Source organism: Thamnophis elegans, chromosome 4 (genome assembly GCF_009769535.1).
Source record: "Thamnophis elegans isolate rThaEle1 chromosome 4, rThaEle1.pri, whole genome shotgun sequence".
Classification (NCBI taxonomy): domain Eukaryota; kingdom Metazoa; phylum Chordata; class Lepidosauria; order Squamata; family Colubridae; genus Thamnophis; species Thamnophis elegans.
The window spans coordinates 142,658,352-142,685,495 of record NC_045544.1 but is presented as its reverse complement, the minus strand read 5'-3'; the positions used below and the strand labels follow the sequence as shown (position 1 = coordinate 142,685,495).

The window sequence follows — 27,144 nt, the reverse complement described above, 5'->3', positions numbered from 1 at the left end:
GTGTGTGTGTTGTGTGTGTGTGTGTGTGTTTGCATGCCCTAGTGGTTACGACACTGGGCTTGTGGAGTGATAAATATAAGGCAGTAACTGGTTTCCCCAGGTTTTGCTCCTTCAGATCCATCTGGAATGGTGGGAAGGTACAGCCTTTGGCTTTAGACGTTTGACTGGGCACCATTTTGAAAAAACCCACTCTAATTAACAAATGCAAGTTTCATCCAACCATGGGCGTGTAGTTGTCAGCCCAGAATGTCCTGAAATACCAGGCATCTCCATCTGTTTTCCATCTTCCACTGCCCCAAGCACCTGGGGGGGAGGGTGGGCTATCCCATCTCCCGCACTGGCCTCTTGGGCATCAGGGTTGAGCACTTATCCTGCAATCATGTGAACGGAGGGAGAGGAGGAGCCAACATAAGGCTGTGGATCAATTATGAAGTAATTTGCCAAATTTCAGTACCGTCAACAAACCGAAGAAACTAAGGATTTTAATAAAAATTTATTTGGCATATATATCTTGATTCATATCGCACACTGCAGAGAGCCCTTAAATCTTATGTACACTATAACAGGCCCCATTTTAGAAATGACATAAAACATTTGTCATCATGTAGGGAAGGAAAATTCCACCTTTTGAACGTGGGCAGCTGTAAATAAAGCACATACAAACAAAAAGATGCTGGTTGTATGCAAGTAACGCAAAAGGCTTATTTCAGATCAACAGGCATAAGCACTGAAGCAGCTTGTTCCCAAGTCTTTGTGCTGTAAATGTTCCTTTGCAATTCAGAAATGTGAGTTCAGTGTAGTTTTCAGAGGACAATAAACAAACTTGCTCCTTGAACAGCTGATTTCTCAAGCTAAAAGAAAAGCAAGCTGAGTAAGATGATGAAAAAATCTGAATCGGGCAAAAAAGCCCAGTGCTTAAAAGGAAGCTTGCACATGAAGCAATAATCATTTAAACAGATTTCATGAAAGATAATCAAAATGTAGATACTGTCCATTTGTATGACAGCAAACAACAAACTGGCATATACAAACACTTGTTTTGAAGCTATGTCAGTGTTGAGGAAGCCATAATCAAAAGTTAAAAGGCAGACTTAGTGTCTTACTAGATACACTTAAAAAAATATCCCAAATATTTAGAACTTCAAGCATTTTTGAAAATGTGTTTCAGTAATTTTTTAGCTCTTACAATTTTGTTTTTTGCTTGATATTTCATAGCAATGTCCTTGCAAGGATTAGAGACCATGAATGTTGTGTTGAAGACTGTAATGGAAAACCCTCTTTTTATAAGGGTCTGTTTGTGGAGAAATATTGCTGAACTCCCTTTGGCAAAGTCAAAGTGCAGATATAAGTAATCCATCTAAACCAGCAACTGCCAAGTCTTGGGAGATTTCCAGGAAAGGAAAGGGGAATATAGAAATGCCAAGAATGCTGATACTTCTTGGATCATCATCATCATTTCTCCAATTATGAATAAGAAAATAATTTCCATAGTGCAAACATCCCATACAAGGAGGAAATATTTACAAATTTTCATCTGTACATTATGGCTTTTTATATTTTCATACAAAGCACCCAAAAACAGGAGAAGATTGCTTTATAAAATATTTCATATAAAATTTGCATTTTACTGGGATTTATTGGCAACTGCATGTTACCTCACTCCTTGTGGGCACCATGGCCGCCAATCTGTTTAGGGCCGATCGGCAGATGGGGTATATGGATTGAATAAAAACCAAGGGCAGAACTGAGGGAGGGTCATTGGTGGCCAGAGAACAGGGGCAAAGGGAGACCCCTCACTAATGAAGAGGCCAAGGAAAACCTGCGACCATCTTCACCGAATTAGTCTACGGCCCCTTGAAGTGTCCATCGCCATCATCGAGAATTCAAACGAGGAGCCACCTGAAATACAGACAAAGGCAGTAAGAGACCCTGGGGGCCTTTTCCTCGGAAAGAGCCCCCCCCCCCCCCCCGTACCGGGTGCCCAGTCCAGGGAAGAAGGGACTGCTTTCAGCTTCGACAAGCCAAGGGTTACTTACGACTGCCAGGTGGCCATTCTTGGCTTTGGCTATCAGCAACTCAGATCCTGAGGTGAAGTCAATGATGCCTTCCTTGCCCTGCCAACTGTGAATTTGATGCTGGAGAAGGGGAGCGGGGAGGGGGGGGATTAAGAGTCAGGATTAAGGTATTTCAACGGCCAGGGAGGGGAAAGTTTCAGATGCCCCACCCCAGGATAGCCTAATTCGTGCTTTCTTCAACAGAATGATCGGAGGCAAAATGAACAAGTCAACATTTGTACCTGGCCTTTTGACATTTGAGTAGTGAATTTCTGGTTGTAAAATATTGTAATTGTATTGTAAATTGATACTTTGCAACAGGGAAAGTATTGAATTTTTGAAAATTTCAATTTCAAAACAAAACAAACACAGTCATGGAAATAGAGACTGATAGTATAATGCCTTGCATTATAAGTGTACCATGTGTTTCAGCTTATGCTCACAGAAGACCGAAACTATATATGTATCACATGTGTAAACTACCTGAATTACTAAAAGAAAGAAAAAGGGTCTAGAAGCGAGTCTAGCCACTCTGAAACTCAATGAACAAAGCGAGAAATCCTTGCCTAAACCAAAGACTACACCAAAATAAAACAATAGAGAACAAACAGCTTCTTAAAAAATAACCCATATATGAATTTAAAGAAGAAAACTGATACACCCAAACTGACATAATAGGGAACAAACAGCTTCTATTTTTTTTAAAAAAAAAAACCCTACATATGTACCTACATCTCTACAGATATACACAAAACCATGGGTGAAAACCTAGGATCCATAGCGGTCAATATAAAAGGAGAAAAAATGACATTGCTACAGGTGTATATTACAGGCCACCCAACCAAGCAGAAGAAGTAGATGATGAACTCTTTGCTAATCAATTAACAAATGTATATAGGAACATACCACTGTAGTAATGGGGGACTTCAACTAACCTGATATCCACTGGGAGACACTCTGCAGCAAGTGGGAGACCTAACCAATTTAGCTGATAACTTCCTCATTCAAAAGATAGAGGAGGGAACTAGAGGAAAAGCTATACTGGACCTAATTCTTACTAATAGAGAAGAAGAGATAGAAGGAGTTGAAGTTGCCAAACCTTAGGCAAAGGTGACCATGTCATATTTGAATTCAATAGAATGCAAACACAAGCAATAGAATATAATCCAACCAGTGTTTTAAACTTGAAAAGAGCTGATTTTAACAAACTGAGAGGCAGCCTAAGAAAAATCCCATGGATAAAAATGTTAAAGGGGAAAAAAACTTAAGAAGCATGGGAAACTCTTGAAAAACATGATCATAAAAAGCCCAATACATCACACAATACCACTGAAAAAGAAAACAAGAAATCCAAGAAGAAACCAGCATGGTTTCACAAAAATCTTTCTGATAAACTCTGATAGACAAAAAGGGTAAGTACAAACATAACTAAGGTAGGATGGCAGATGAACAAAGACTTGCAACAAATATCAAAGATAATATAAAAAGTTTCTTTCAACATATAAATAACAAGAAAAAAGATTCACTAAAGAGAAAGATGGCAAGGAAGTACACGCGGTAGAGAGAGAGCAGAACTGTTTAGTTTACTCTTTGCATCGGGGTTCATGCAAAAAAAACCCAAAACTATAGCCCCCAAAGCACAAAAAGATAACTATAAAAGACAGACTAGAAATAAAAATTAAAATAAACAAGAAAATGGTCTGATCTTGATGAATATAAATTACTGGGATCTGATGGGTTACATCCAAGAGTTCTGAAGGAGCGGGAAGGTGTTATCTCAGAGCCATTGTACCAGACCTTTAGAAAAACCTGGAGAACTGCCAGAGGTTTGGAAAAAAAGCTAATGTGGTTCCAAACTTCAAAAAAGGAAGAAGAAGAAAACAGACCCTGGAAACTACAAACCACTCAGCCTAACATGAATATCTGAGAAGATAATAAATAATAATCAAAAAAAAAGCTCTGTGAACATGTATAAACAAATAAAAGTTATAACTAGTAGCCAGCACGGCAACTGTAGGTTAAAACAGATCATGCCAACCAATCTTATTCCATTCTTTGACAAATGACTAAATCGGTAGACGAGTGAAATGCTGTGAACATAAGTATTCTTAGATTCCAGCAAGGCATTCAACAAAGTAGATCACACCTACTTTTTGGTAAGCTAGAAAAAACTGGGATAGGCCAGCATCACCACCAGATGGATTTGTGACTGACTGACAAACCACACTCAGGAGTAGTCGTCCTTAATGGTATTGCATCTAAATGGAAGGAAGGAAGGAAGGAAGGAAGCAGTTGGGGTACTACAAGGTTCCGTCTTAGGCCTTTTCACATGTTAATAAATGACTTAGATGAGGAATAGAAGCGGAACTCATCAAATTCGCATATGCTGCCAGGAATAACCAACACCCCAGAAGACAAACTTAGGATCCAAAAAATCTTAATAGACTTGAACACTGGGCCCTATCCAACAACATTACATTTAATGTGGAGAAAAAGGAAGGTTTTACACCTGGGCAGGAAAGCCAGAGGTACAAGTACAGATTAGGTGAAACCTGGCTCAAAAACAGTAACTCTGAGAGTGGACATTCACTTAAACATGAGCCGTGTGTGGCAGCCTCCTAAAAAGCTAATACAATCCTTGGTGTATAAACAGAGGCATAGAATCAAAATCAAGTGAAGTATAAGCACTGCTTTATAAGGCCTTAGTAAGGCCTGGAACACTACATCTAGTTTTGGTCACCACGTACTAGAGCCGAGGTGGCAGAGTGGTTAGGGTGCAGTACTGCAGGACACTTCAGCTGACTGTTATCTGCAGTTCAGCGGTTTCAAATCTCACCGGCTCAGGGTGACTCAGCCTTCCATCCTTCCAACGTGGGTGAAATGAGGACCCAGACTGTGGGGGGCAATATATGCTGACTCTGTAAACCGCTTATAGAGGGCTGAAAGCCCTATGAAGCGGTATATAAGTCTAACTGCTATGCTATTCAGCTCCCAGCCCGCTGGAAGGAGGACCTTGAACTGACTGGGTTCCTCCTGTCCAAATAAAACGCTTCCCTGGATTTGTTTGCACCAGAAGCCATGAGCCGCTTTGGGAGCAGGGCCGGGTGCCGATCCCTGCTGGGAGCACTGGGGAAGGGGCGGCAGCATCTAACCCAATACAGCAGCAGCTGCAGAACCATGTTCATGAAGGACAGGTGTATATTGCTTAAACTCACCTGCCCTGGTTGATATTAACACTGTTGACTTTGTTGGCACTTATGGCAATTTTAGTCAAAGTTTCAATCACAAAATCACTCTGCAGCACAACATCTCCCTGCAGGGAAAGAAGGTCCAGAAAGAGGTTTTACAATGCTGCTGGTACGGCTAGGTAGGAGTCGGGGAGGGGGGGGTGCTCCAAGGCAGGCAGGGGGGGCTCATGTCAAATGGGTGATGCCCCACCCTCCTCTTCCTCCTCATCAAAGGGATTGCCGTTGCTTAAGTGCCACTCGAGCCCCCACCCACCCCCCCAGTCTCTCTGGCGAGTCCGGACCACACCGAGCAGCTACCTTCTGCTTGTTGTCCTGACCGAAGCACGTGGAGCACAAAAAGATTGTCGCTCAGGCTGCTGACTGAGATGCCTGCAAGAGACAAAGGGGGGCATGTGTGGAAAGCTGGGTGACAACCTCCTGCTCTCGGCTGCCTGCTGCACCCACCCCAGTCAGGGCGGCTTGGACAGGTGAGGACAGGCGGGCACCTCTGCCTTGGCTTCCTCCCTCTCTGGACGGGCTGGGGAGCCAATGCCCTTGACTCCAGCAGAGAGGCAGAGAGGTTCACGGGACGTCAGTCACCAGCTCCTCCGGCAGGTCAGACGGACTCCTCATCCTCCCAGGAGTTGACCCAGCCAATCTGACAGCAGGGGCTGGCCTCATGGGCCAAAGTCTCCGTCCTGAGCAGGGCTTGATCCAACCCACAATATGCGCTAGCAGCCTTGCTTGGCTGCACAGCCTCCCTGTCCCTTCCCCCATTGGCTGAGGTGACCCTTGAGGGGCGTGGCCTGGCACCTGCACCCAATCGGCATTGGGGAGGTCTCTTGGCAATTGAGTGGCCTCGCAAGGGAAGGCTCCTTTTTCAAGCTGCTCTTTCCCTTCAGCTCTTTTGCTAGGAGGACTAGGAATCGGACTGAGGGTTCCCACCTTATGACAGGCTGGGTGAATTTAATCCTGCACAGCCAATATAAACGGGGGATCAATGTAAAGGATCACTGAAGGATCCTCTCCCAGTTAAGCCTGTGGAGTGGGGGGGGGGGAGAATAGGGTCAACTGGAAGAAAGTTGCAAGCCCCTTTCCAGGCTGTGTTTTGCCCCTGGCTGAGCAGAGTCTTGGTGCCAGGCCTCCGGGACACCCCCCACCCCAAGTCTGATCCTATGGAGACAGAAGCCTTTGCACCCGTCCCTGCTTCCTCCTCCTCCTCCTCCTCCTCCTCCTCCTCCCCTCTGACTCCAGCTCAGGCCGGATCCTCGGTTGTCCTGGGAGTGAGAGTGGAGGAGTCATGGCCCGAAAGGGTCGCTTCCCCTCCCTACCTGTGAGGTTGCCGTAGTCGATCTGCTGCTTGACTTTGGATTCCTCCACCAGCACAGCAGCGTTCTGGTGAGCAGCAGCTGCCGGGCACGGGCCTTGTAGCCTTTGCGGTCATACTTAACCACAGGAACGGCGTACTAGAAGGGCGGCAGAGCACAAGATGCCGTTTTTCAGGGAGCCTTAAACTGCCAACAGTGTTTTCCCCACAAAGTATACAGTTTCTACCCTGAGATAATTGAGAATCTTGGCCACCTGGAAATGTGTTTAGGAAGATGAGGAGCTATAATTAGATCTTCTATGGCCCAGGAAGCTGGAGCCTCTCTCTAAAGTGCTTCCGTTTTATAAAAGCCCCAACCCCATTCTGTGAATAGTCGCCACCCTGTCGGTGGGGCATCCCAGCAGCCAGTCTGGTGTAACAAGTGAAGCCGCGTCTGTGGATGCAGGCAGCGTGAAAAAATGCACCTGCTCCGGTCCACGGAAAACCGTTCTCTATGGAACCAGTGCCAGTGGCCCAGTTGGGTGGGTTCCGCAGTCCCGTTGCAACAGGTACGATGCAGTGGGGCCTGGCATCTCCCACGTGCACACGCGCACAGCATGCGCATGCGTCCTTACCTCCGTGACTCGGTGGAGCGTCACGCAGGAGCTGTGTGCTTCGTGCACGTGCGCGCTAAAGAGCTCACATACAGGGTAGGAGTTCAAAACGGGCAGGTGGGCCCTCCGAGCACCGTACCAGATGGTACCCAGTGCTCCTGGCAGGCACCGGTACACCCGTACCGGGGTGTACCGCCTGCAATCCATCACTGCAGTAGCCCAAAAGATTAGGGGCCACAGGTATAAAGGATCAAGAGACTTAGGAAAGCAATGAACATTCAACTAAAACAAAAAGTGGCAGGTACAATTCTATTTCACAGGAGATCTTCAAGGAGATCACAAGAATAATCCCATCATAAACAACTACCTTGGAAAGTCCAATTTAAAAGTCTAATTTCACTTTTTTCTGGATTTAACAGGCTTATACTGTGTAGGGCAATCAGTTCACCAAAGCCAGAATGTCTGGGTGATCAGTAACCACCATTTTGAGACTATCCACCGTCTCTTAAATCCATAGTCTGCACCTTCTGCATTTAATCTCCAATGCATTTCACCATTTAATATCATTTCATTCTTTCTCTACCTACAAATACCAGAGCCAGTTTGGTCTAGTGGTCAAAGTAGCGAGCTAGAAACCAGGAGAAGCTGAGTTCTAGTCCTGCTTTCGGCACGGATGTTGGGTAGATGACTTTGGGCCACCCACTCTCAGGCTTAACCACCGCACTAGGCTATTGTGAGGAAATAGGAAGAAGGTGGCTTAGGTATGTTTGACGTCTCCAGTTATTTAGGTAAAATAATAAAGAGTTAGTATTAATCCCAACTCAACCACATGTGTAAACATTTTCCTGGTATCAAAATAATGCAAAGTGGATTATATTTTACAGAAAAGCCTTGCAAATCTTTAAGTTGATACAAACTTAATAGGATTATTTTTTTCTGGACCTTTGGTCTCTCTTGCTTGTCCAAGAAAGTCATGCTAGATACATACTGAACCCCGGCAGAAACTGTGCTGGCAAAGGCTTTGCAGCATCCTGTCCCCCTCCCCACTGATGAGAGGGAAGGAAAGAGTGGACACTCACCTTAAGCGCCTCATTCCCCAGCACCTGAAGGATTTTGGCATTTATCTCTTCATTACCTGTCATCCCCCACCCAAGGAATAAAGGGAAAGAAAGAAAAAGAAGTTAGGAGTGACTTACTAGAAAAGTGACATTTGGCCAGATTGAACAATACTTACCAAGACGAGTATTGAGGAAAAGCCTAGGAACACTTTGGGGGTAATTGTCCTTTTTTCCCTTAAATATCTCACTGGCCACCACTTTCTGCTCGAGCTGCAGGGGGATTAGATAAAGACAAAAGAACCAGGGTTAGGAAAAACTTGGGTAATTCTCAAAAGAGAGATTATAAAAGCCTAGTCCAGCACAATACCACTGAAAAAGAAAATGAGTTCCCAGAAGAAACCAGCATGGCTACACAAAGAATTATCTGATAAACACAAAGACCAAAAGGATAAGTATAAAAAATGGAAAGGGAGCACATAACTAAGGCAGAATACCAACATATAGTCTGAATCTGGAAATATGAAGACAGGGAATCTAAGGCTCAGAATGAACTTGCAACAAATGTAAAAAATAATTTTAAAACGGTTTCTTTCAACATGTGAAAAATAAGAAAAACTTTAAGGAACAATCGGTCCCCCAATGGCAAGGAGGTAACAGTAGTGGGGGAAAGCAGCTGCTTAATTCATTCTTTGCATCTGTCTTTACACAAAAGGCAAAAATAGTCCAACTTTCCAAAGAAATAGCGTGATAGCCAGACTAGAAATACAAGTCAGAATAGGCAAGAAAAATTGGTAAGAAAACATGTATCCACTCTGGACAAGTTCAAATCACCAGGACCAGATAGGTTATATCCCAGAGCTCTGAAGGATGTGATCATGGAACCTCTAAACAATATCTTTCAAAGATCCTGGAGCACCGGGGAACCACCAGAGGACTGGAAAGGAGCTGATGTGGTTCCCATCTTCAAAAAAAGGGGGGAAATGAATACAGGTAACTGCAGCCTGACATCAATACCTAGAAAGATCCTGGAAAAGATCATCAAAAAGAAAACCTGCAAACAATCTTATTGCATTTTTGACAAAGTGACTAAATTAGTGGACTAGTGAGGTACTATGGATATAATTGACTTGGACTTCAGTAAGGCATTTCACGAAGTAGACCACAATTTATTCCTGGGTAAGACAGAATAAGGTGGGTAAGCATCATCATCATCAGATGGATTCGTAACCATCTGACCAATCAGACTCAACAGAACTACCTCTAAAAGGAGAGAAGTAGGCAGTGGGATAGGCTAAAGTTCTGTCTTGGGCCCAGGACTCCAACATCTTCTTAAACGATTTAGATGAGTACAGGAGGAACTCATCATATTTGCAGATGACACCAAGCCAGGAGGAATACTCAATACTTTAGAACAGGGGTCCCCAGCCCCCAGTCCGTGGACTGGCACAGGGCCCCTCCAGTCTAAGGAAAACCTTCTCACCATAGAACCAGTCCCTGGTGCCCAAAAGATTGGGGGCCCACTGCTTTAGAAGATAGGCTGAAGATTCAGAAGGATCTAGGCCAGGGGTGTCAAACGCAAGGCCAACAGGCAGCATCCTGCCTGTGATGTGGGCGGATCTGGCCTGTGGGCGGGCGGCCCATGTCACTTCGGCCTGGTCTACCTGCGTTGCTTCGGCCCAGTCTACCCAACGCAAATAGGAAAAATGCTAGCAGTTCGGGGAGTGGAGTCAAGCTGACCACGCCCACCCAGTCAGCCACACCCATGAGTGGAGTCAAACTGACCACTCCCACCCAGTTGGCCACGCTCAACCACAGCCCTGATGCCTCCCTCAATAAAATTCAGCTTGACACCCATGATCTAGGCAGACTTAAACATCGGGTCCTATCAAACAAAACGCAATTCAGTGATGAGAAAAGTAAGGTTTTACACTTGGACAAGGAAAGCACAGGCATAGTATAGGTGGTACCTGACTCAACAGCAGAAACTCCGAGAAGGATCTAGATCTCCTAGTGGACAACCATGTAAGTGGGAGCCAGCAGTATGCTAAAGCTGCAAAAAAGCCAGTGCAGGCCTAGGTTGCATCAATAAAGGGACATTATCAAGCTCACATGAAGTATTGGTACTGCTATATACTGCTTTAGTAGGAATCCCGCATCTGATTTTGGTCACCATGATACAAAAAATATTGAGAAACTCTAGGAAGAGAGAAGAGCAATAAAGATGATTAAGGAGGTGGAGGAGGAGCCTATGTCGCCACGAAATGGTCGCCCGATCTCGATGCTCCAAGATCGCCGCCAATACTTTTCTCGCTGGGTGGTCCAATCGGACCTAAACCGTCCTGGAGAGGCGGTGAACAGGAAGACTATGTTCTGCTGATCACAGGGACATCGCAAAGTCCCTGATTGATGCAGAAGAAGGTCTCTCAGCTGGCGTTAAAAGATCAGCCCCTAGGCCGATGAAGTAGGGATGGCACCAAAATGGAAGGAAATGGAAGAGAAAGTGTTTACAGCTGGTGAGGAATTTTTACCCGTTTTAAAAGAGCCTGCCTATAAAAAACTTAAAGCTAATTTAAATCTAAGAATAAAAGAAATAAGCGGCGGAATTAAGCTTTGGGTGGTTTTGGTCAGTGTGTTATCTTAATTTTAAACGTTATTTTCATGGATTGAATTTATACCATTTGAAATGAATGGATCAAGTTTTCTTCTTCTAAAATTTTTACTATTACTTTCATAACCTTAAACTTCTCCTTATTCGTCACTACATGTGTCTTTTACTCTTTCTTCTCTATTTCATGTAAGAATTTGACTTTTTTTAAAACTTAGAATATTAAAAGATACAAAAAGAACAAAGAATTCCAACAATTGTAACAACAAAAGGAGAGATAACTGCTACTCGAACACTGGAGACTTGAGTATTGAAAACAAAATACTTTTACTTTCACTACTGACTACTCTGGTCTGGAACTTTAAAGTCTCACTGTTTATAGAAAGTGATAAGAAGTAAAGCACCATTTGTTTATACAAATGTTCCTTTGAAGTATATCCTTAACCAGAGATCTCATGGTGAACCTAGGTGTAACCTTGTAAAAATGTTCCAAGTCAGAGCAGCAGTGTTTTAACAGCTGGAAACAATGGCTTATTTCCAACAACAGAAAGAAACTGTCAGCTTGCAAGAGATAATATTTGTAATGCAGAAATTATCAAATACATTTGAGAAAACGTTTGAAAAATTAGAGCACCTAACAGAAAAATATGATGAAAAGGATGGAGACGCTTATCAAATGGGAAAAATAGAGAGTAGTCCCAAGCAATAAAGAGAAAAATGACTACAAAGAAATCAAATTTGCTGGCATCTATGGTGAATGGTTTCTGTCTGGAAATGGAAAAAGTGGAATATGGAAAGGGGAACCAGATGGATGGGAACCCTACCCTAGTTGGCAAGACACGGAAGAAGAAGGAAAATAAAAGAACTTAGGGAAAAGGGAGAAATTTTATTAGTAACACCATCGATAACAACACTGACAATTAAAGACAAGCTGATTAAGGAAAAAAAGAAGGGCATCGAAATTACATGAGAGAATCAATAAACAAGGAGTTGCAAAGAAGAGTCCATACAAACTTGATTATGATTAGAGGACTGATGCCACAAATGGCAGAAGAGATGAGACTGTTTCGCTACTGGAAAGATACAGGCTGATAGATGAAAGTGTTTAAACCAAAACTAGTTGGACAGTGAAATTTAGTGACAATAGATATGGTTAAATAAACAATTGAAAATGATAATAATGTATACATATGTATTGGTATAACAAGTTAATTGGATATGAATATTGAATTGTACCTATGAAAGGAGGTGAGAAATGGTTTGGTTACACATAAAGATTAATAAAAAAGAACTAAATTATGATAATGGATAGAGTCAAATAAAGGAGGGATAATGATAATGTATATATAGGTATGGGTACAACATGGGGAAATTGGATGTAAATTGTAAACAGTGATTTGGAAAGGAAGATTAGAAATCTTTGTTACTAAATGTTATTGATGTTTAGCTAGAATAGGCCATAAGGAATAGTGTTATTGGGATAATAGAAATAGCAAATGAGATGCCAGTATGTGGTTACGTCTTGAGTTTTGGTATGTTTTATGATGTAGGACGTTTAAACAATTATAGTCAAACGAGAATGGGGATAGGATGGTAATATGTAAAAATATATTTGATTTAAAATCCTAGAATTAATATGAATCATGGGTGACTGTGAAAGAAATGCACGAAAAACTATGCAACCAACTGATACACTTTCTACAGTATGTAAAGAAGAGGATTTTTGTGTTGTGTCTGTTTTGAAAAATAAAAATAAAAAACTTTTTATTAAAAAAGAGATGATAAGGAGGTTAAAACAATATGAAAAGTTGGCAGGATATCTAGTCTAAAGAAGAGAAGGATTAGGGATGACATGATAGCATCTTCCAGTATTTGAGAGGCTGCCACAAAGAAGAAGGGGTCAAGCTTCTCTGGGGGGCAGAGATCGTCCCCGAGGCCCCTAACTTATGGGGTGCCGCAGGGTTCGGTCTTATCCCCCCTACTATTCAACATATACATGAAACCGCTGGGTGAGATCATTCGGAGGCACGGGATAAAATACCATCAATACGCGGACGATACACAGTTGCATCTGTCCGCCCCGTGCCAACTCAATGAAGCGGTGGACGTGATGAACCGGGGTCTTGAGGCCGTTAAGGACTGGATGAGAGCTAACAAACTGGTACTCAACCCAGACAAGACCGAGTGGCTGTTGTGTTTCCCTCCCAACAATTTGGCCAACGTTCCATCACTCAGGCTGGGGGGTCAAAATTTATACCCCTCAGACAGGGTCCGCAACTTGGGAGTCCTCCTGGACCCACAGCTGACTTTTGACCATCATTTGTCGGCTGTGACCAGGGGGGCATTTGCCCAGGTTCGCCTGGTACGCCAGTTGCGGCCCTACCTGAATCGGGAGGCCCTCACAACAGTCACTTGAGCCCTTGTGATCTCCAGGCTGGAATACTGCAATGTGCTCTACATGGGGCTGCCCTTGAAGAGCATCCGGCGACTTCAGCTAGTACAGAACGCGGCCGCGCAGTGATCGTGGGCACACCACGGTTCGCCCACATAACACCGATCCTCTGTGAGCTGCGCTGGCTACCTGTTGATCTCCGGGTGCGCTTCAAGGTGCTACTCACCATTCATAAAGCCCTCCATGGTAGTGGATCTGACTATTTGAGAGACCGCCTTCTGCCGATTACCTCCCTTCGTCCCATCAGATTGCATAGAGTAGGCCTCCTCCGAATTCCATCCGCCAGTCAGTGCCGACTGGCGACTACGCGGAGGAGAGCCTTCTCAGTTGCAGCTCCGACGCTTTGGGACGATCTTCCCGTGGAGATTCGCACCCTCACCACCGTCCAGACCTTCCGCGCAGCCCTCAAGATCTGGCTATCCCGTCAGGCCTGGGGATAAAGATTCTAATCCGCCCCACCCGAATGCCGAATGAATGTTGGGTTTTACTGGTTTATTTTTTTTATTCACATTTTTCTTTTTTCTTGTGTTCTGTCTTGCACTCCCTTCCTATTAATTGTAAGCCGCCCTGAGTCCCCTCAGGGAAAAGGGCGGCCTATAAATGTCAAATAAATGACTAAATGACTAAAAAAAAAAGCTATTCTCCAAGGCACCTGAGGGCAAGACAAGATAGAAGCTTATCAAGGAGGGATCCAACCTAGAACTAAGGAGGAATTTCCTGACAGGGAGAAGAATCCATCAGCGGAAGGACTTTCCTCCAGAGGTTGTGGGTGCTTCCATCACTGGAGGTTCTTAAGAAAAGACTGGAGAGCCGTTTGTCCAGAATGATCTCAAGTCTCCTGCTTGGGCAGGTGTTGGCATAGAGGACTTCCAAGGTCCTTTCCAACTCTGTCGTTCCGTTATTCTCTTCGGAGATTCCTGACTGGCCGCGGCCCTGGGTGCCTTCAGGGGAGGCCCTCGGCTGCCATCAGAGTTCAAGAATCCCAGTAACCATTCATAAAACTCAGTGCACAGCTGAGGCCCCTCTACCCTCCTTCCCCCCCCCCCCCCCGCCCAACCTGGTCCCGAGGGAAAGCCTCACGGCCACCCACCTGCATTTTCCATTCGGGGCTGATTCTTTTGCAGTAGCTCCAAACCAGGTTCTGCATGCAGAGCTCCCTCAACAGCTGGGACGCCTGAAGAAGAAGAACAGCAGCAGTGAGGGGCCGTTGAGGCAGGACCACCGAGGGGCCGTGGCTGGGGAGGGGACAGGGAGGGGCTCCACCTGGGTGAGCACACGCACACAGGAGCAGTAGGCTTCGTGGGCGAACGACACCGGATTGGCACTTTTTACTCTGCCAAAGATACCATCACCGCTGCAGTCCATGCCTTAAATATCATGGTTGGCTTGTCACTCAGAGGAAAAAGCTCCTGAAGCCACCATCATTCTGACCCAGCAGGACTTCTGGGATAACGCTCCATCAGGCTGCGAGGCCTCCTTTCCCTCTCGTCCCTTCACACAGCTGGGCACCTACCTCTCGCAGGGAAGGCGGCGGCACTGGCCAGGACTTGTCTAGGACAGTCTTTGGCAGGTTGCGCTTCAGGCTCATCATGAAAGAGTAACGGATGTAGTCCAGGAAGTATTCGTTCTCAGGGCAGCGGGAGCAATTTCGGTAAATGAAACCTTTGATGAACCTGTTGGTGGGGGAGCCTTGCTCAAGAAGGCTGCTGCTCCCCCACCGCCACCACCACCACACACACACTCCAGGAACCCCGGCTTCGCGTGCCAGGCGACCAGCCCAGGGGTCTCGGGCAGAAGGAACAGCGAATGCAGCCAAGGCGGGGTCTCTGGGGAAAAGGCAGCAGCCCAGGCAGGTGCATAAACAGCCCCACTGCCACCTGCTCCTCCTTCTCCCCCCCAACCCCTCCGCCCAGCAATAAGCCCCGATGGGTCACGAGTGGGAAGGAGTCCCTCTCACCACCACCCAGAGTTCCTCTTGGAGAGAGATGGGCAGTTCAGAATGAGAAAACTTGCTCAAGGCCCCCACTCCAGGATTCTGCCTCCCCCAACCCCTCCTTCAGGTGGGCAGGGTCTCTGGGACCCGAAAGAGAGCCCACTCCTGCAGCAAAACCACGGCTTTCACATACCGCCGGATTATCTCCACTGCCCACTTCTTCTTGGCAGCCTTCCGGCGTCCAGAGTACCACGCCACCAGGCCTGGATAGTGACCGCTGCATGAAGGAAGAGACCTCAAGGGCTCAGCGCCCAGAGCCCCCTGCACCTGCTTCTGGTTCCCCCTGGGGTCTCAAAGCGCCCCCCCCCCCGTGGCCCATCCGTGGGGAGAACTCACGAGGCCCAGCCCGGCTGCCCCTTCCAGGGCGAAGCCATCCAGTTACACTGGGCCCCAAAAGTTATTTGAAGGGCCGCCTTCCTACCTGAATGCTTCATTTGAAGGTACTTCTTTCGCCGATAGAAGCCTCGCCAAGCAGCTTGGATTTTTGGGCTTAAATTGGGGAGGAGGAAAGATGGGGGTTAAGCCAGGCAGAAAGGCAGGTTGGGTCAGCTTGACTTACTTAAAAATGCCCCTCAGACCTACCGAGGCTTTGCTTGCGAACTTCCAGGGCTTCTTCTGTCGCAAACAGAGTTTTAGGAAAACGAATAAATATTTTTGTCCTGGAAATAAAGACGTCTGTGAAAGAGAGAAGAGCCCCCCCCTTTTGCTTCCGCAGATTGAGCAACTCCCCTTGCCAAACTGTTACCTGCCCAGCTTGTACTCTTCCTGCTTGAAGCCCAGGTGTTTCAGGAGGACTGCCACTCCGTCCTGAGGCCTCCCGTTCCAGGTGGGCCACGTCTCAGGACACAGAGATTTGTACCTGGCCAGAGAGGGAAGGAGAGGGAAAGGATGCCTTCAAAAGGCCTGCTGCTAGACGGCCATTGGACGTGGCTGGGCAGACTCAGAGGAGGCCTGGGTTGGCACCTTGGGCGCAAGGGTGGGAGAGATGCCAGGGCAGAGACTGGGCAGCCAATGGAGAGCTCTTTATTCTTCACTAGTCTGTACCCACCCACTAAATACCCTGGAAGCAGAGCCCGGGCACCTGTCTTAGCGCTGTACCTTTGCAGAAAAACCTCGTATTTCCGCCGATATGCAAAACCAGCCCTGCGCACTCTCAGGTTCTCCATCAAGCCCAAGTATTTCACTTGGTGCCGAATCAAAACTTCGTCAAAATTGCCTGGGGAAAAATGGAATCGTCCTTGGGGTCCAGAGCCAGTTCCAGACAGCCGTCCTCCTCCCCCCCACCAGCGGAGAGCAGAGGGCTGGGCAGCCAAGCCCCAACTCCAGCCGTGCTTCAGGGCCCCGGTGGGCCAAGAGCCCTTGAGGGAGCGGCCACCGTCGTGCCTGACGAAGAGGAAAAGCAGGCAGGGATGCCAGCGGACGTCCTTCTCCCCATGAGGGTGGCCGTCCTCAGCCTGGGCTCCCAGAGCAGTGGGTGTGGGGAGGGAGGGTTGGGGGCCCTTGCTGACACACACCCCCGCCCGCACCTACCGGCCTGCTTGGCATGATTCGGCTTGATGCAACGGACGTAGGAGGGCTCCTTGGACATGAGGATCTCCATCAGCTTCAAGAGGCTGTTCTTAAACTGGGTGACGGCCTGAAAGGCAGCCAAAGAGGTTGGTTGAGGGCCTCACAGAGGGGGAGGGCAGGGGGACGTGGGGCCCCTCCGCCAGGCCTTACCGTCTCAGGCCTCTTCTTCGGTCAGCTCCGTCCTGTCAAAGCACTGGGTGATGATGGGGTTCTCTGAGTCGCACATGGCCTGCAAGGGCAGCAAAGGAGATCATGGGGATCACTGCATCTTCCTGGGGGGTTGTGGGAGCCCCCCACCCCCTTGGCCAGAGCACTTCCCCAGGCTCACCTCCTTGAGGTTCCGGAAGAGCAGGTCGTTGTTCTTATCCAAGAAACCTGGGGGAGAAGGCCAGAAACCCACGAGGTGAGCAGCAGGAAGACCCCTTGGGCAGGGCCGGGCAGGGAGGAGGAGGAGGAGGAGGGGAGGGGCCCTGCGCGGCTGCAGGAAGGCTGACCTGCCACGCTGTAGGTGACTTCCCCCGTAGTGCAGCAGGCGGAACTCTTCCCGCCCCAACGACTTCCGGGTCTTGGCATCGGCCAGCTTGTGGCTATGGAGAAAGCACGGCAGAGGCTCAGGATCGCGCCCACAGCTTGGCCAGACCGTTTCAGCCAAGGACTATGGGAGGATGAAGGAAACCCCGTGGGAAAAGGGGAGGGGGGTCAACAATAGGGTAACGGAATAATAGAATTGGAAGGGACCTTGGAGGTCTTCTAGTCCAACCCCCTGCTAAGGCAGGAAACCCTATACCATTTCAGGCAAACGGTTGTCCAATCTTGCCTTAAAAACTTCCTGTATTGGAGCACTCACAACCTCTGGCTGTGTCCCACTGGTTAGTTATTCTAATCGTCAGGGTCCTCTTAATGCCAAAACCTTTGGGTTTTCCTACTTCTTTGGGGAGGGCCTTCTGCAGGACACACCATAGCAAGCCCCCCCCCCACCCCCCCTGGGATGCCTATGCTTACAAGAAGGCAGACCTGAGGAGCTGGCCTGGGGGCAGGTGGGGGTCAGACGGGGTGTGTGTGTGTGTGTGTGTGTGTGTTGCGGAGCCTATAAAACCCCTCCTGAATGGACCCCCTCCCACAGAGGGGGGGGGGTCGCATGGTTTTGAACTTCAATCTTTTCAAGCTCCTAGGGCTATTTTTTTTCCTTTTTTAAACTGTGTTGTTCGTGTTTGAGTTTGTAAGCCGTCCATGTAGTATGAGAGACGGGCAGCTATAATATTGAAATCAAAGCCCATCTGGCGAAAGAGCCGTCCGTGGTTTGAAACTGCGCCACCCCCTCCTCTTCCTGCGGGCGGGAGGGGGGGATCTCTTCTGAACTCACGTGAGGAAATGGGGTGGCTCTTAATGGTCTCCTCCAGCTTCTCCAGAAAGGTCGTATCTGTGGCGTCCCCAGGACGCAGGCACTCCTCATCCTGCAGGGGAAGCCAAGGGGGAGGAGGGGGCAGGAGGAGGGGGGGTCAGGGTGCCTCCCCTCGGCTGCTTTACGTGTGAGCAGCCCATGTTGGCAGAAGGCCAGAAGGGGGTCAGCTCCCCACAAGTGCGGCCCACAGCTCGAAATGGCCATCGCACAGACTCTTAAGAGGTGGACCTGGTGCTTGATGGGTCAACTCTCCCTCTGTGGGGCAGGTGGAAAGGCCCAGGGGGCAGAAGGCGCACAGATTCACAGAGTTGGAAGGGACCCAGGGGAAAGCCACGCTCCCCCCACCACGCCGGGCTGCCTGGGGCTCTCCGGCTGCCCTGGGTTCCTTGGAGGAGGACTTACCAGAATGGAAATTATGCCTTTAAACTTTTCTTCCACCAAGTCACAGATGATCTTGTTGTTGAAGTACTGAACTGGCTCCCACTGCCCTTCCACAAAGACAGGTCCGATTCAGCACAGAGGCCGCAGCCCACCTGAGCTCCCCCATCCTCCACCCCTTTCCAAGCACCAACCACCCTTGGCCTCCAAAGCGAGGGGAGCTGGGCTCTCCTGCCAGGCCCTCCCACCTGGGGGTCACCGCGGGAGGGGAGGGGGCTCTTACCGCGATGCCCTCGGCTTCGTACTCCTCTTGCTCAGATTTCAGGGTGAGCTCTATGAACAGCTGCTGCAGCTTCTCATTGCAGTAATTGATGCAGAATTGCTCAAAGCTGCAAGGAAGCAGGGGCGTTTTGGGGGGGCTGATCTAGAGAACTCCCAGTCACCCACACCCTCTTACACACACGCACGCACGCACGCACACGGATACCAAAGCGGCAGAGTGGCCAGCACCCATCAGGCCGGCTCTGCAAACCCCTTGTGCAGCACAAGGTCCTTGGAAAGGCTTCCCCCAAAGCGCAAGGGGGTGGGTGGGCTGTGGGCTCTGCAAAGCTGCTAGGGAGCCCGGACGGAGGGCGAGAGCAACCCTGGCATGTCAGGCACATTGCCTTGGAAGGGCTGCCAATCCACCTGCCAAAGGGTTCCCAGCTAAAGGGGATGCCCAGGTGCCCAGAAACGCACCAGTTGTGCTGGAAAACCTCGAATCCGTAAATATCCAGCAGTCCCAGCACAGTGGAGCTCTTCCTCCAGCCCAGGCCCTCCGTCTCCTGGGAAAGGAGAGAGACAAGGATGGGAGCCCCACCGCTCTGCCCTTCCGGAGACCCCAGAGGGGAAAAGCGGCCCCTCCTCCCTTTCAAGTCTGGTCTGCGACTGCGGGGGCCTCCTCCAGTTCAATCACGCCAGCAGGCAACACCCACTGTGCCAGGCATGCCGGTGATGCCCGCAGTCGGAGCCCCCACCGATCCCCAGGCAAGCCTGGCAACTCTCCGATTCCTCCGGCCTTCCTGACCAGCACAGGCAGCCCGAGTGCCTTTTTCAAAGGGGGGCTGCCCAGGCCAGCGTGGAGGACCCTGCCCGAGCCCCAGGGCGACCCTCGCTCGTCCCACGCTTTCCCCAGATACGACTGCAGCTGCCCAGCGGATGCTGCTCCTCCCGTTAGCCCAAGAGGGTCCCCGGAGAGCCTCCGCCATCCAGGTTGTCCCAAAGGGGCTTTTCTTTTTTCCATGAGGCAACTGGACTTCCTTCTTTTTCTCTGAAGACGCTTCGCTTCCCATCCAAGAAGCTTCCTCAGCTCTGACTGGGCGAGAGTTGAAGAAGCTCCTTGGATGAGAAGCAAATAAGGAAGTCCAGTTGCCTCCTGAGAGGCCCCAAGGGAGCCACTGGCCCTGCACTTAACCCGACTGAGTCAGACCGGAACCGGCATTTCTGGAGAGGTTTGTCCCAGCAACTGACAATAGTTTAGACTTGCAGTCAGCAAGGCAGAAGGGATGATAAACCATCACTGTCATCAAGCAACACTGTTAAAGCAAGACCGAAACAAAAGAAGTCAAAACAACACACAAAAGCGGTGAGAGAAAAGCCCAGGTGGAAAATAATATTCCTTTAGGCAGCAGGTGCCTAGCAGCCCCTCTCCCACCCACCGCTTGGGCTCCTGGGCTGCCAGAGATCCGTGGGAAGCCGCTTCCCCTCCCTGAACCGCAGCGCTCCTGGCCAGGCGGGGGAAAGCCTTTGCTACGCCCGTCCTAGGCCGCCACCCGGAGAGCCTCACAGCCAAAGGCAGGGAGGGGAAAAAGGCTGGGGGGGGGGGCCTTGCAGCAACACAGCAGAGGCTGGCATTTCGCTTTCCATGCCGGATTTTGTGCCAAAATGACAGCCTCAGCAGAGTGGAATCCATTGCAAAATACCCATCGTGTCTTGCCTGATGCAGCCCACTAAGAGTTTGCTCTGATAGAGGCCTGGTGATATAATGTATGTTAAGAACGTATTATAATGATATCCTGTTGCTGATAAATAATTTTAATAAGGGAATAATTGAAAACTGGTATATATATATATATGTAGTGACGTTTTGTTGAAAAATGAAGGAATAAGACCTCTGTTTGAAAGTATGAAGTACAAGGATAATAACGAACGTAAGTATATTTTCTGGGGAAAAATAATACTAATGGTAACTGATATAGATTGTAGAATGAAAGTGAGGCATTTAGTTATACTAGATGAAAAGTCTGAGATGGTAAATATTATTCAAGAATGTGGATGTTAAAACACCTGGAACCAAACGACAGGCTGTATGTGATGATGGGTTTTTTTTTCTTTTTGTGTTTTTTTTTCTTGTGTGTGGTGTGTTGTTTTATTATTATTGTTGTGTATTAAATATATATATATAACAGAGAGATACGGGTGTGTGTGTGGGGGGAGAAATGTAGTTGGGATGGATTGCCACAGGTAGGGAATAAGAAATGATACTAAATTATATAACCTATTAAATGAAATAATAAATGTATAAGAATGATAAATGTTAAAACGCCTGTAACCAAACGACAGGCTGGATGTGATGATGGGGTTTTTTTCTTTTTTTTCTTTCTTTTTTGTTTTTGTTTTTTCATTGTTGTGTGTGTGTTGTCTATGTAACAAAAATTTAAAAAAATTTATATTAAAAAAAAGGCGGCGTTTGCTCTGATGAAAAGAAGGAAAACACAAGCTCCCCGCTCCCGGAGGAAGAAGGGCAGCACCAGGGAGAGCAGCCTCCGGGGAGAGAGACAACAGCAGCCGGCGGCTTTGCCCGAGAACCTGCATTTCCGGAACTGGTGAGCCTCTGGCAGGCCAAGGGCTCCTCCAGGGAGCCCCAAAGGGAGCTCAAACAATGGGAGAAGCCTCTGCGCTTCGTTTCTCTTCTCTCTGTGTGTGTGTGTGTGCGTGTCTGTGTGTGCGTGTGTGTGTGTGTGTGTGTGTGTGTGTGTGTGTGTGCCCTTGTGCCAATGTTCCCTCCTGGAGGCTGCTTGGACAAGTCTGGGCAGTTACTTGGCAAAGTCCTTCAGAAGGCGCTTGCCTTCTCTCTGGGACTGAGACGAGACGACTGGCCTAAGGCCACCCAGCGGCTTCTGACCCCAATTTCGCTGTATACACATGATGCACAATTACAATCGAGGCTTCGAACATTTCAGCCTAAGGCGGGACTAGATCTCACAGTCTCCTGTCCTGTAGCCCGGCGCCTTAAATGACATCTTTTTTACCCAATCCTTTGGGGGGGTTCTGTGGTTTGGACGTCTGTTTCTTTATTGTTCTTGCTACTTAAATAAATGCATCTTCCCATTAAAACCTGCATATAAAGAAAACTGAAACTGGCCACAGCAAACGATGGCAGCAAAGGAGGCCCGTAGAAGACTCGCTAATCACCACTCGCCTCCCAGGCAGAGCCAAAGCAACGCCGGAGCCCTCCCAGCTGCTCTCTGCAGCTCTTTCTGGCACAGCTGCGGCCGTGCAAAACACACCCGGCAGGCATCTTTGTTTTGTCGCGGGCGGGCGGGCGGCGGGCCTGCTCCCCAGGGGGACAGAGTAACCGAGGGAGTGCCCAGGGAAGAGGGAGTGTCCTCCAGAGTGGGAGCTGCCTAAGAAACCCCTTTGCGGGCTCACCTGTAAGTCACTGAAAAGCCCCTCCCCGCCCCAAGAAAGGGGATCTGCATTTCAGAAACATTCCCAGCGTGCCGAAGACGTTTTTCAAATTCCCGTTGGGTTTCTGCACCCCAGGGCCCTTCCTGACCAGCCCACGGCTCCCTGGGGGGCTGCGTCAGGGCGGCCTTCCACTGGCTGCCCACCATCAATCTTCCCCTTCTGGTAAAAGGGGCTCTTGCCAAATAAGGGTCTCCATCTAAGCTCCTCCTCAGGGGGCGCCTGGCTCAGCCCTCCCGCTCTACTAACCAACTCTGGCGGGCGCTCTTCCTCACAGGTGAGTCCTTTTGGCTGGGTGGCAGTGGCAGCACCAGCTTCTCCTGCACCAGACAACGGGCACCCCTCCCAAGCAGCCCTGGGCCGCCTACCCGATGGAGGCAGTGCAGCTCCTCCTCTGGAGGCGCCCTCTGGGCCGGCCCTGTGCCGCTGGAGGGGCACCCCATTTCCTGCCCGGGACATTTGGCTGCTTCAAGGGGATGCTAAAACACAACCCCCGTTTCACATCTCCTCTCCGAGTTCAGAACCAATGACGGGCGAGCCTCGGCCATGGGGGAGTCCCAAGACAAGCGCCCCCTTGTGGGGAACCCGCAGGCGCTGCTTGGGCCCGAACGAGTCCCCTGCGGAGGCCGCCACTGGGGCGCCTGAGGCCAACTCACCTTGTAAGCCAAGGACTTGTTAATCTTGCCCACCAGCCAGGAGAAGGTGCGCCCATAGACGGCCTTGGCCAGAGCGTCACGAGCATAGGAGGCCTGTTCCAGGCTGAGAGGGCTGACCAGCTGCAGGGGAGAAGGAGAGGCGTCTCCAGCTGAGCCTCACTGCGAGGACCAAGCCCCTCGGGACTTACAGGCGGCTGCCAGGGGGTCGCCAGGCCACACCACCACCCCGAACCGTCCTGCCGGCAACTCTCCTCTCACCTGTTCTCCCTTCGCAATGATCTTCTTGTGGGTCAGGGCTTCCTGCAGCACCGAGTTCTCCAGGCCCAGGAGCTTCGAGCCAAGGAAAAGAACGTGTGAGAGTCCCGGCCGGTCCCTCCTGCGCCCGGGGAGCAGGGCTGAGTTTGGGGCAGAGAAGGGAACAGGAAGGGGGGGGCTGCTCCCGGGGAAACCTGGCCACCCACCCACTCTTTCTCCTGCACCTGCCTCGCCTCCCTTTGGGTTCACCTTCCTGGCAGGAGAGCACAGCCGGCCCTCTGCAGGGGATGGGCAGACGAAGGGCTGGCTGATCACGGACGACCAGCACTTGCCTCCTAAGCCAACCTCGGCTGAACCACGGACAGCCTCAGTGAACATTTCTGAGGAAATTTCAAAGCATATTTGAAGCGCCTCCAAAGCCGGTTGGTCCATTTCGCTTCCCCTGTATGGATCGTGGATAAAATGGAGGTCTGGAGCAGATCCCGTCACTCACCCTGGCCAAGTATTTGATCTGGTTTTCGCGTGGTCACTTGAGCACTGCCGTGTTCGTCAGTTGTAAACTGCACATTCCCCAGGTGCAACACGCTTGCAATGATGCTCAGCAGGTCCTGGAAAAGGAAGAGGCCTTGTGAACCAGGCCCTGTGGCAGGGGTGTCCTGGGAAAGGCTTCTCTCCCCGGAGGGAGGGGGGAGTGGGGGAGGGCCTCTCACCTCGACTTCACTGTCGCTGAAGTTGATGACGGACAGCGCCCTGCGCAACCACCTTCCAGTCGCTCTTGTCGTTGATGGAAGGCGACCTTGGCACACTGGCCCTGTGTGCAAAGGGGGCAGAACGGGCTCCCTGAAGAACAGATCCCCGCTTCCCAATCCCGATACGTGGGTGGCCGCAGGTTGGACAAGCAAGGCGAGACCAGGAGACACGCTTAAGCACATTCCCACGGGAGCCTCCGTGATCGGCACCAAAGTGCTTTGAGGCGGCTGAGAGCTGCAGGCCCTCCACCAACCAATCAGGGCTGCCTTTACCTTCACCCAGAAACTGGTACTGGTGGGGCTCTTCTCCAGCCCCAGCCTCCGCAGCAGGTCTTCCTCCCCCCCCTCCAACAGCTGGTAGAAGATGTGGAAGTTCCTCTCGCCGTGATTCTGGTGCACTACCCGCGACTTCTCCAAGAGGTAGTTCAGGATGTGGCCCCCGATGGGAGCCCCCTAGGCAACACAGAGAAGGCTTGGGTCGCTGTGGCGAGAGGCCCCAAGGATGGAGCTGCAGGCATCCCCCCGTCAGCCAAATCGGCGGGCAGCAGGAGGGGAGCCCTTCAGGGATGGGAACCGGAATCGGTGGGCTCATTCCCCCCCCTCCCCCCAGCAAAGGCCAGATTTCCCTCCCCCCGTCCTGGCTGTCAGCCCAGCGCCTCATCCACTCGGATACCTTGTAATCGAACTGGACGTCCATGTATTTCCCAAAGCGGCTGGAGTTGTCATTGCGCAGAGTCTTGGCGTTCCCAAAGGCCTGGTCAGAGCAGAAAGCAGAGAGGGTGGCTACCTTGCGGCTCCCCTGTCCCCTCAGGCCCAGGCTCTCCTCCCGGCCAGAAGCCCCTGCACTCCATGCTGCCTGCCTCCCTGGAAGGGGGAAGGGGCTGCAGGCGGGGGAGGCGAGGACAAAACCTTATTGACGCTGGAGGCCCCCAGCCTCAAGGCCGGGAGGAGAAGGGCCACAGTTCCCTCCAAACAAGCAGGGGGCCCTCCGAAGAAGCCCCCTGCTTCGTGCCAAGAAGTGCTTCCTTGAGTGGTCAGGGGCTGCGAACTCCTACCCTGCACATGCCACCGAAGAGGCAAGATTTGGGATGGCCATGACATCCTCGGGGGCCCCAAAGCAAGACCAGCACCCCCATTCTTCAGTGAGCCGCGATGGGTACCTCAAGGACCGGGTTGGACTGCAGCAGCCTGTCCTTCACCGTCTCCACCTGCTCGCTCGCAGGGCAGGTGACCGCATAGTACTGCAGGATCTTCTTGGTGGCCTCCGTCTTGCCCGCCCCGCTCTCCCCCGAGATGAGGATGCACTGGTCCTTCCTCTCCGTCCGCAGCGAGCGGTAGGAGTTGTCAGCGATGGCGTAGCTGAAGAGGCCGGGAGGACAAGAGGCTGCTTGCCCTGCTCTGCTCTCCCCCAGGAGCACAGAGGCTCTGGCTGCAGTTCCAGGGCTACTTGCTCAAATGCCCTCCCCCCCCCTCACCAAAGGGCAGGAGCAACACCCCCAGGTCTCTCCTGCCACAAAGGGGGGCAGGACTGGCAGGAGAGCCTGGCAGGGTTTGGCTCCCGTCAAGCCCAGCGAAGTCAATGCTGAAGCAGCAGGAATGGGAGCCCTGCTGTGACTCCCCCCACCCGTTCCCCCCCTCCCCCGCCTTTCTGACATGCCAGGCACTGCCCGCCCTCCTTTCTGCACCCGGGGGGGGGGGCCCTTCTCCCCATCCCTCCGGCTCATCTGCTAGGCTGAGGGGTGGAAATGCCCTTCCGCACCATTAGCTGGCCTTGGCAGGGCAGTGGGGGGGGAGGGGGGGAGAGCATTACGCCTGTTCAGGTACCCACAGGTGAGGAGAGACTTCGTAGAAACTGACGCCACGGTAACGGTTCATGTGCTGCTTACTGTAGATCTCCAGGTCCTTGTAGGGGTTCACCGAGACCAGAACCGAGCCAATGTATGTCTGAAGAGGAAGCCAGCCCAGGGGCGCGTCAGGATGGGGCAGCGGGTGCCCTGACTCAGTGGGGCTCCTTTCAAGAGGGCCCTCAGCCCCCCAATTCAGCCAGAAGACCAAAATCCTGTCTCCTTTCCTTACGTCATCTGGGCGCCACAAGGATATTTTGGTTGGCCTGCAGCACCAGCAGCTTCCATTGTAATCCAGCACCTGCAGGGGACTCCCCTCCCCAAGAAGACCCCCCCCCCCGCCCGAGCCCAGGAAGATTCCCCCAGGGCCACTGACCCCCAGGGCTGATCAGCCCCAGCAACCCTCGGGCCACCCAGAGCAGGGGGGCTCCCTGGAGCCGGGCATCCCTTACCTTGATCCCCAATGCGAGGAGACCACGCCAGACACCCACGGGAGAGTTTTGATTTGGGGGCTGCCAATGCTCCAGGAAGGAGCCCCCAACCCACTAGGCCAGTCAGGCCGCTCTGTGGAACCCTCTCCCTTCGGAGATTAAAATGGCCCCAGCCCAGATAGCCTTCCGTAAGGCCCTGAAGAGCCGGCTGTCTTCCGATGGGGGCCCCCAATGTCTTTGCTGGCTGCACTGCTCACCGGTCGGCTACCTACGTATATTTCATCCCGCATGTTTTTAGTGTTTTAAATGTTTGTAATATTTTTAATTGCAGTGTATTTTTTGAATTTTAAGCTGCCCAGAGTCATTGACTGAGAGGGGCAGCTATAGAATTGAATAAACAAATCAATAAAAATCAGGCTTTTTAAATAAATAAACCAGACACCGCACTCACGTAGACGAGGTTCTCCTTGAACCGCCTGCGCAGGTTCTCGATGAAAGCGGCTTCGCTGGTGAAGTTTTCCAGCAAGACAAAGTCCTGCACTCCAACCCGATCCCGGGCCGTCAGGGCGTCTCCATCTCTGCCAAGCGGGCACCGTCACCTGCCTGCCAAGGGCATAGAACAACCCGGCTGAGACATGGGTTGCCTAGCCCAGCACTCGGACAGATGGGATGGCCTCTCCCCTTCCACAGGCTGCCCGGCCCCAAATGGGTCTGCTTCCCACCCACGCCCGGACCTCCCTGTTTGCCCCCAACACCCCCCCCCCTGGCCTAGCCGGCCACTTTTCCCTCCTGGCTCCCATAAGCCACTCCTGTCTCTGAGCACCC

The 27,144-nt window shown here is 50.5% G+C and overlaps 1 protein-coding gene across 1 annotated transcript; it reads right to left on the bottom strand.

Moving 5' to 3' along the window:
- Positions 1-478: 478 nt before the first annotated feature.
- Positions 479-26,911, bottom strand: MYO1C (myosin IC; the record flags this gene model as incomplete). Its single annotated transcript, XM_032216163.1, is given in 41 exon segments — positions 479-1,899; positions 2,037-2,116; positions 2,119-2,135; positions 5,270-5,367; positions 5,600-5,623; positions 5,625-5,671; positions 6,613-6,681; positions 6,684-6,747; positions 8,281-8,336; positions 8,436-8,529; positions 14,407-14,490; positions 14,830-14,989; positions 15,443-15,494; positions 15,497-15,526; positions 15,731-15,798; positions 15,888-15,968; positions 16,055-16,168; positions 16,408-16,525; positions 16,840-16,945; positions 17,029-17,047; positions 17,049-17,107; positions 17,207-17,253; positions 17,373-17,398; positions 17,400-17,465; positions 18,242-18,254; positions 18,257-18,332; positions 18,683-18,763; positions 18,942-19,047; positions 19,397-19,482; positions 23,041-23,160; positions 23,299-23,370; positions 23,789-23,815; positions 23,817-23,903; positions 24,006-24,050; positions 24,052-24,084; positions 24,086-24,106; positions 24,318-24,497; positions 24,718-24,798; positions 25,205-25,403; positions 25,873-25,988; positions 26,771-26,911. Coding segments are annotated over 41 exon segments (3,090 nt in total), but the record flags the coding sequence as incomplete, so codon positions are not given.
- Positions 26,912-27,144: the final 233 nt, after the last annotated feature.